This window comes from Ostrea edulis, chromosome 3 (assembly GCF_947568905.1).
Source record: "Ostrea edulis chromosome 3, xbOstEdul1.1, whole genome shotgun sequence".
In the NCBI taxonomy this organism is placed as follows: domain Eukaryota; kingdom Metazoa; phylum Mollusca; class Bivalvia; order Ostreida; family Ostreidae; genus Ostrea; species Ostrea edulis.
This window is the reverse complement of record NC_079166.1, coordinates 77,550,200-77,560,143: the sequence shown is the minus strand read 5'-3', so window position 1 is coordinate 77,560,143 and position 9,944 is coordinate 77,550,200. Positions and strand designations below refer to the sequence as shown.

Sequence of the window (9,944 nt, the reverse complement as noted above, 5' to 3'; positions counted from 1 at the left end):
AGAGGTTAGAGCGTACGTCCTGCATGCGATAGGCCGGGGTTCGAATCCCGGCCGCGACAGACCCAAGTCGTTAACACGGGTAGTGATAGTTCCATCGCCCGACGCTCGGGACCAGGTGTGAATGTCACGGGTCCTCGGAGATGACCTTATAAACAGATTTCCCGTGTCACAGTAGGTGTGGCACGTTAAAGAACCCTCACTGCTCAATGGCCGTAAGCGCCGAACATAGGCCTAAATTTGAAGCCCTTCACCTGTCTTGGTGACGTCTCCATATGAGTGAAAAATCCTCGAGCAAGACGTTAAGCAAGATACAATCAATCAACCACATTCACTCGTAAGGTGACGTCACCAATATAAATTTAGGGCTTCAAATTTAGGCTTATGTTCGGCGCTTACGGCTATTCAACAATGAGGGTTCAATAGCGTGTCACACCTGCTGTGACACGGGGCATTCGTTTAAGGTCATATCTGAGGACCTGTAACATGCACACCTGATACCGACCGTTTGACAATGAAACTGCCACTACCTGTTTTAAAGACTTAGGTATGTTGCATCTGGGATTCGAAGCCCGACTTTCTGCATGCGGGGCGAATGCTCTACTACTAGACAACCGTGGCGGTTTTGTTTTCAATAGATACAACTTATACTTGAAAGAAATCTTAAAGTATTACCGCTCTAATTACTTCATTTTTCAAGTGCATGTAATCAAACACTTGTAGATAAGCAATTACTACTGGAACATCTATATGTGTGGATATTGAGTCACCATGGTGTAACATTGTAAAGAATATTCCTATAGGATACTATTGTCAATTAGTTATTCAAATTCGGTTATTTACATGCATGTTGGTGACATGATGAAAAAAAATAGCATATTTAAAAGTTCGAAGATTGCAGAAACATGAAACAGTTAATGTGCCTTTTTCCAGAACATGGTTTCATCATATATTTATATACTATATTCCTGATAAGCAATGGTGTAAGTTAAAAAGAAAGATATGTAAGGTGTCAAGCAGGACGAGACAGCTGATAAACACACCAAGAAGACTCATATTGGTGTTAGAGAATCGCTCCGTAAACACAAGTTCTAAATGGTTTATTGATCTTGCAATGTATGGAATATTAAAAAAGATGAATGATGGAAAGGGAACATATGCTAATATAATACTTCAATATGATAGTTATATACAACGCGTTATCTGATTGGTCTAGAGAGTTATATACAAGGGACGATAAATAGAGAATAACACATGGCAAAATCTGAATCATACCCCATATTAACCCGATACTCCAATATCAGCGTACGACCCTCGGGGTAATACTGTAAAAGTTGATGATTGATATCAGATATGCTGCAGATTTTACCATATTTTGTTTTTTGTTTTTATTAGATATTTGAAAATAGTGACCATAATTCATATACATCTAAAAATATCAATAATTAATGCAATACAATCTTATAGTTCACTGACGGATAAAAGTAAAAACAATCATCAAATTTATTTGAAATAGCACTTTTAATGAATTTATTTTTAAAAAAAAAAAAATAGCAATTTAGATAACCATTATTAGTAATAGGAACATTGTTTCAGTTCCTTTTAGTTTTATCTTACTATTTAATAAAATTTGTAATTACATTTTCTTTCATGGTGGCACTTGTAAATACGTCTTTAAGTTGTGGAAATGGAACTGATGCACTTGCAGACATGTTGTTTACAATGTCAATATTGAATTCATAGTTCACTATTTTTTAAGAACGTCGTGAAAACCATTAAACTCACTGATTTCCTCTGCTGCATCTGTTGTGTGACCCTTTGAATAATTCCTCAGTAGGTCTGACAAGCATTTTGGTTTATTGAGAGTTCACAAAATATCACGTTCACACCAAGATCACCTTTAGTAAAAGCATTTGATTACTATCCGTATTTGTTTTGAAAAACAAAATGCAGTAACACCACTGACAAAAAGAAAACCCCACGTACTTCTTAATCTGCTTCAGAAATCCATCAAATATAGTAAATTATGAAGAAATGACAACAACTACTTCTGTTGTCTCTCACAGAACGGGATGTAATATGGTGGATTACTAACTACAATGCCTGTCAATAAAGATGACAACTCTTTTTGGTATAAACAAACTCCAATAACACAGTATTCTTGTGTAGTTAATGTCATATCACTTTTTTAAAAGTTTAGATAATCTTCCTATCATGCATTTTATAAATACATATTCTTCTCTAGTTAGTTCTTATTTTGAGGGTGTAAATATGTTCACATAAGAATGTAATTGGCCAGTTAATGTGATAAAACCATGACTTTAAATGCAACAGTTATTGTAAATATATCTTATAGCAGCAATAAACAAAATACACTCAGTAGATTGTATTGTAACTGTATCATGTGGTGGTTGACTGTGTGATTGATTGGATATTGTTTGACGTCCCTCTCGAAAATATTTCTTCACGCATATGGAAGCGAACATAACGAACAGTATTTAATTTCATAAGAAATACAAAATAGAGAGTTGAGCTAACATGGATCCCTGGATATATCAGAGGTGAGATCAGATGCGTAGGATAAGTAAGCAGCTCCTATTGACAGGTCACACCCGCCGTGAGCCCTATATCGTGATAAGGTAAATTTGCAAAATGCTGACTTTAAACGAGAGTGTTGAAACCTCTGAACCATCAAATTGGTTGGCAGTAGCCTGCCTCGATTTAAAAACTGATCATACACAGAACAAGCTATTGCGTAGCGAATCAGTTGAGATATATACACACTATAAGAAAGTGATAATGGAATATTGCTACCTGTATGTATTACTACATGTGTACATGACATAATGGGAACTTCAAGGCTAATTGGGAACAAGGGAAGGTTGAATTCAGATTTTCACCAGCATCTTTATAATAGTATTTCTTTTTGTCATTAACTTTATAACACAGTATAAAATAAAAAAAACACCTTATATTTGATGTCTTTTATTTACAATCAATGCATGGAATGATCTAACATAAAAGTTTCTTCTTTTCCTCTTTTTGATGAGGCAAATATACACAGCGACCAAGTAATATTGTCATCACCATTGATTGAGACATTGTATAAAGACGTAATTATATGCGATACCCACACATTTGAATTCAGAAACAACCCCTTAACTACACTAAGCGTCGACATAACTGACTTGATATTTATGGAAGAAAGAACATGACAGAACATTCCAAAAATATTTCAAAAACATTCTGTCATATGTTCTAGATAAACAAAGCTGGGTGTGTTTCCATCTTCCCTCTGAAATTTCTATTGAAAAATGAAAAAAAAAACCACCTCTTTTTGTAGAGAGACGCCATTCACTACATGTTGATGACGACATCAGAGAAAGAAAAAATCTTGGAAACCAGGAAAATGGAAGTGAACCTCTCCTCAACAATGCTGCAGGTATTTCTGAATCTGAACATCTGTTGAAACAAGGTATAGATAAAAGTAATCATTGAATATTTTTATCGATATTTTCATATCTTAACTTAATTCTGATTATCAAAAATGTATGTGGTAGACAACAGTCGTCTGACTAGATATTTACTTTGTTAATACTATGTTAACAGTATCTGATGACGACCCACCTACATTAAAAAGAGAAGATAAGTCTACCAGGGACGATGGCGCGATGTCGATATTAGAAAGGATGATACAAGGTAATATTCTAATTTATTTGACAGTAAGCTGTACCTGTCCGTTCGTTTAAGAGTACCTGCTATTAGAAGTTTAGCATCATTTTTGTTGGAAGTCAATAAATTCCCCTTTCTTTATCATGATTTTGTCGCTTTGACCTTTAAATGACATTGAACATACATTGAGACAGAACCATGTGACTCGTGACATAAGTGGATTATTTTCTAGGGACGTAAAACAGACAAATAAATTCATACCAGGGTTCCGGGTCTGCCCTACTCTCAAGTTTATATTCTGTGAAGAATTCATAAAAATTGTCATTTGGGATTTTACTGTTCCATCATTTACACAAAACCCCGATAAATAAAATGCCTAAGTTTGATATCTTGGGCTAAACAGGAGCGGTGCTACAAATAGTATAAACCTTTCCCAATAGTTTTAGCTCACCTGAGCTGAAGCCTTGAGTGAAATTTTCTGATCGCCTGTTGTCCGCCGTCTCTCCGCCTGTCTGTCTGTAAACTTTTCACATTTTTGATTACTTCCCCAGAACCACTGGGCGAATTATAACCAAACTTGCCGAAAAGCATACTTAAGTGTAAGGCTTTCAGTTTCTGAAGGCCCATCCTCCTTTCAAAGGGGAGATAATCACAAAAATGAAAAATAGGGTGGTGTTATTTAAAAATCAATGGACTAGAAGAATCGAAATTTACATGAAAGCTTCCTGACATTATAACCCCCGGTGGTAGGATAGGGTCATAATAGGGGATCAATTTTTTACATACAAATATATCAGGAAACATCTTTAAAACATTTCTCAACAACCACTGGCCAGAAGAATTGAGATTTACATTTAAGCTTCCTGATGTAGAGCAGATTCAAGTTTGTTCAAATCATGGCCCCAAGTGGTAGGATGGGGCCACAATAATGGATCAAAGTTTTACAGACAAATATGTAGGAAAATCTTTTAAAATCTTCTTCTCAAGAACCACTAGGGCAGGAAAGTAGAACTTTACATTAAAGTTTCCTAACGTATTGCAGATTCAAGTTTCTTAAAATCATGATCTCTAGGGGTAAGATGGGGCCACAATAAGGGATCAAAATTTTACAAATATACATGGAAACTATTTTAAAATCTTCTCTTCGGGAACCACTGAACTAGTAAATTACCGATTTACATGAAAACTTCCTAATAACATCACATACTAATACACAGAGAATGTCTTTAAAAATTCTTCTTCTGAAGAACCATTGAGCCATAAAAGTTAACATTTACATGAAAGCTTCCTGGCATAGTGCAGATTCAGATGTGTAAAGCAACCAACCAACAATAGACAATCAAAGTTTAACAAGCGAATATTTATGGAAAACTTTTTAATAATAATAATAATAATACCATATTTATATAGCACCCTTTTCATACACTATGTACGCCCAAAGGTGCATCACAATGCATATATACCTTACAACAGAATGTTATACACATAATACATAGAAAATAAATAAAACATTAAAAGCTGTACCTATCCTCATTGTACATATAAAACATGAACACACAAGATAACCATAAATATGCTAGATAATAATAAACATCAGTTTCAGGGCGTATTTAAATAATAATAATGAAATACACACACGCACACACAGCATATAATGTTTCGGGTATAATACATTAAAACATACAATTCCTTTTATATATATATATATATATATATATTTCACAGTTTTTCACAGAATCTAACCTACACGAATGACTGAAATGATAGAAACTAGTCCTGGAAAACTAGATGGAAAAAATGTGTTTTCAGTGACTTCTTGAAAGCACACAGTGTTCTACAGTCCCTTACATGTTCTGGAAGAGCATTCCACAGTTTTTGAGCTATTGTTCTGAAACACCGATCTCTGTATGTTACGGTTCGACTTTTTGGAATAACTAAAGCGACTGATTGTTTTATAGACCTAAGATTTCGGGTAGGCTTGTATACCTCTAGTAATTGTTTGATATAAGTTGGGCACTCATCATGTAAGGCTTTGTAAGTATAAGTAAGTATCTTATGTTGTGTCCTATACTGCACAGGTAACCAGTGTAGTTCTCTTAGTATTGGAGTGATATAGTTGTAACGAGAGGTCCTGGATATGAGACGTGCGGCAGTGTTCTGAATATGTTGGAGCTTGCTCAGGACTTTCATTGGAACATCAACCAGGAGAGCATTACAGTAATCTAACCTTGATGTAACTCGGGAGTTCACAAGAGATTTAGTTGCTTCTGTTGTTAAATATTTTCTGATATGGCCTATTTGCCGCAACTGTGCATAACAAGATCTGCTGACAGAGTTCACTTGTTTCTCCATATCCATCTTGGAGTTAAACATGACACCAAGATTTTGAACCCAGATTGAAGGAATAATGTGGGCCAAGGTGACTCAGGTGAGCGGTGTAGCCCATAACCTCTTGTATATTTCCCCTCCTCCATTTAGTTTCCTATTACGACCAGCAAGGGGTACTGAGGACCAGTTCTAACGCGGGTCCTCACGGGATATGTCGATTGTTGGTTGTATGTTGTAACGTCCCACTCCAAAATTTTTTCATTCATATGGAGTTGTCCCCATTGCTAATTACGGGCTGCTAATTTAGCTCCATCCTCGACGCTTACGACCTTTCAGCAGTGAAGGATCTGTATCGTCCCACACCTATTGTGACATGGGGTCTACATTTTTGAGATCTCTTCATATTGTCAGTATACGTGAAATGCAGATATTGATATTGTCGATATATGTGATATGCAAATCTTCATATTGTCGGCATATGGGGATCCAATTATTTTCTTAAAGGGTATAGGAAATATAATATAATTGTGAGCTGTATAAAAAGCTTGTGAATACTACTTCTATATGGCTTATCCAATAATCTTGAAACTGTGTACAATGCTTCGTTGCTATTTGCAGATATACATATTGTAGGAACAGTAGTGTCAATCATTATCCTTAAAATTATAGTGGACCTAAGAGGGATGAAGGGTGTAAAATAGCTTGTAAACACTTCTCCTACATACATGTATAGATATGTTTTCACATAGCCATGACATTTTGAACAACAGTTCATTACCATTTATTAACATTCTGACATAGTTTTGACTTGGGGATCTAAACTTTACAATGGATCTAAGAAGATTGTTTTATAGTATTTTATGTAGAAGGACATGTGCATATTTTACTAGTACTTCAGCATACCAGTAATTATTTTATTATCATATGCAGCAATGGCATTGGTCACATTGATGTTGAATCTTTTTTCCATATTTTCCTCTATGCACAAAGTGCAGTTCATAATGTCTATGATCCTGTCCATGCTTTCTCTCATATCATATGCAGTACATTACGGGAAAGAGGTGTAACTTGGAGGAATTTCAATTTGGGGAGGAGGGGAGACATTTGGTTTTAATAAAACCATACTATATTTGAAATAGATAAGAGTTAGCTCTTTAGCTACTTAAAATATCAACTGCATGACATCTAATATTTATATGGAACTAGTTATTACTGGAACATCTCCGTGTATGGATATTGAGTCACGTGATTGTGTGACATAGTAAAGAATATTCCTTTAGGATATTAATGTTCATGATTTCAGCTAGTTAATTAACATCTGGATATATTGAATGGATGTTGGTGATATAATAAAAATACCATAGTTACAAGTGAGGAGATTGCATAATTAAAGTAAGCCAGCAGAATTATCCTAACAGTTACAAAATTCTGTTGGAGACCACGATTTCATCATTTATAGAGTATATTCCTGATAAACAATACTTTTGGTTGAAAAGGAGGTGTTAGCGAAAACAACAGATAATATGTAAGGTTCCAAGCATGACGAAACAGCTGATAAACACACCAAGAAAACTCAAATGGGTGTTAGAGAATTGATACGCAAACTCAATTATTCAATAGTTTATTGATCTTGCAATGTATGAAATATGCAAATTTATACACAAAATGGAAAATGAACGTACGCTACTGCAAAGAATTGCATACACGAAAAATGATACATTTTGAGTGAAGTTCTGGGGAGTACTATATTTACTTCTACAGTGTGCTAGTATCGTTTCCCGATCTGCTCGAAACTTAACTTGACTTTGTATTTCCCTCTGCGGGTTCATCTTTGATATTTCCACTTCATGTCCACTGTGGCCTGTGTAGCACCTTGCTGTGTAATTCTTCACCGACTGCCTTTTGAGAACCAGCATCAAGTTATCACGAATCCTTCCTAACCATGGGGCCTTTCCAGTATCAATGTCATTAGTCATTCCCTTGGTGAACATGTCTGTTGTCTGTTATACTCCGCCATTCTCAACACTTACTGTCATTGAATTTCAAGTATGTCCCCCAGATTATTTAACTGTTTCTAACCATCCGTTTTTCTCCCAGCCTTCATCAGTTGCCAAACAGGCGTTACATTTACACTGTACAAATAACGCAGTGTTTACAAATACAAATAGCGCCATTGTACTCATACTTTTAATGATTTTATCGTGATTTCACTATCTATTCTTTTACCCATTCTGTATTTGTTAGATTATTCAGTATATATTTGATGTTTGATGTCCATTGTTCGTTTATTCTTCTTGGTTTCTATCCTACATACAACAAAGTCTTTCTACATAGTTTACTTCATCTTGTAGGATATTGACTGATTAGTTGTTACGTATTCATGCTCAGTACTATATAAACGATTCCTTTCTCGTTAAAAACCGTAAACACTAAGTATAGACCTAAATTTTGAAGTCATTCACCAGCAACAGTGATGTCTACATGCAAGGTGAAGATAACGAACAGTGATCAATCTCGTAACTCCTACAAGCAATACAAAATAGATAGTTGGGCAAACATGGACCCCTGGACACACCAGAGGTGGGATCAGGTGCCTAGGAGGGGTAAGCATTCCCTGTTGACCGGTCACACCCGCCGTGAGCCCCATATCCTGATCAGGTAAACGGAGTTATCCGCAGTCAAAATCAGTGTGCCAAGAACGGCTTAGCAATCGGTATGAAACACGTCAGACAGCATTTGACCCAATGCGAGGTTGTATTGACGAACTAGATCGTTATACATATTAGAGAAAAGTTCCGAATGGGGACATTCAACAATATACAATCAATCGATCAATTAACTCAGATTCATCCGTCCCATTGACTACATAGGAACAAAACAATTACAGTTTGACTTATCTTTACATGTTTTATTGTGTTTTCTAGTTTGGTGGGTAACCTAATGATTATGGTGTTTGCTTTGGAACTGGGACATCCGGTTTCAATCGGATCCCGGTGGTGTATCAAACTTTCAGCGTTTAGCATAGGTTGTGACTGTTCATTCTCCCGTTGGAATGCACTACAAGTGATTACAGGTATATCAGATATCACATTAAAACTGATAAAGGTGCTGTATCACATCACGGTGAGTTTTTGTACGATGAAGAACTCTCTTTCTGCCGTGAGTATAGGTTAAAATCTGGGACATCTTCTACATTTTATCACTGTATCTGACCCTTTCTTTTCTAGAATCTCACATGTTACCCTCCACCGTGTCAGTTTTGATGAGGAACACAAAATATTCATATCTTGTTTTCCGCCATTTGAATAAGAATCACCCTGATTCCGTACAAAAGTACTCAAAATTGATAATACAAGGATTATATTTTTATATAATATGTTTTGGATTTCTTTTGAGACAAAATTGATTGAAAAGCTACACGAGAATAAAGAATATCTTGCTGTGGCCTTCAGTTCGACATTTAAATGTTTCGACGACGCTTTATCTATTGATAATATTCATTATACCCCTACAAACGAAGTTACAAAGGTATTCTGGAATTACCTTGTCCATCTGTAGACATAATTTATCTAGATGCTATCTATAACACCGATGAACATATTTGATCAAAACTTGATGTATATTTGGTAGAAATAATAATGAGTATCTGCTATTTGGATTGAGATATTTTAATGTTCAAGAAAGTCATGGATTTTTCTTCCCCATTTTGAGGGGTCGTTGTCTTTGTCCAGAGTATATCTTAAAAAACCAATGAAGAAGTTTAAAACTTTGAGTATATAATATGTATATAATGAAATTGCACATATGTCATTTTCTTTGAGATTCTTCAACGTTCAAAAAAGTTATGGATCTACAACAGTCTCGATTGAAGTCAGCATTTTGCAAATGCTATGGTCGCTATCACGATGTTGTTCGTCAATACAACCTATCATTGAGTCAAATGCTGT

General features: G+C 35.5%; 1 protein-coding gene across 1 annotated transcript in view; it reads left to right on the top strand.

The window, feature by feature from the left end:
• LOC125677509 (uncharacterized) overlaps nucleotides 1–9,944 on the top strand; it is a 171,474-nt gene that overhangs the window by 60,996 nt on the left and 100,534 nt on the right. Inside the window, exons 9-10 of the mRNA XM_056161023.1 lie at nucleotides 3,341–3,439; nucleotides 3,607–3,696. Coding sequence (XP_056016998.1) covers nucleotides 3,341–3,439; nucleotides 3,607–3,696 — 189 coding nt within the window. The remainder of the gene's footprint in view (nucleotides 1–3,340; nucleotides 3,440–3,606; nucleotides 3,697–9,944) is intronic.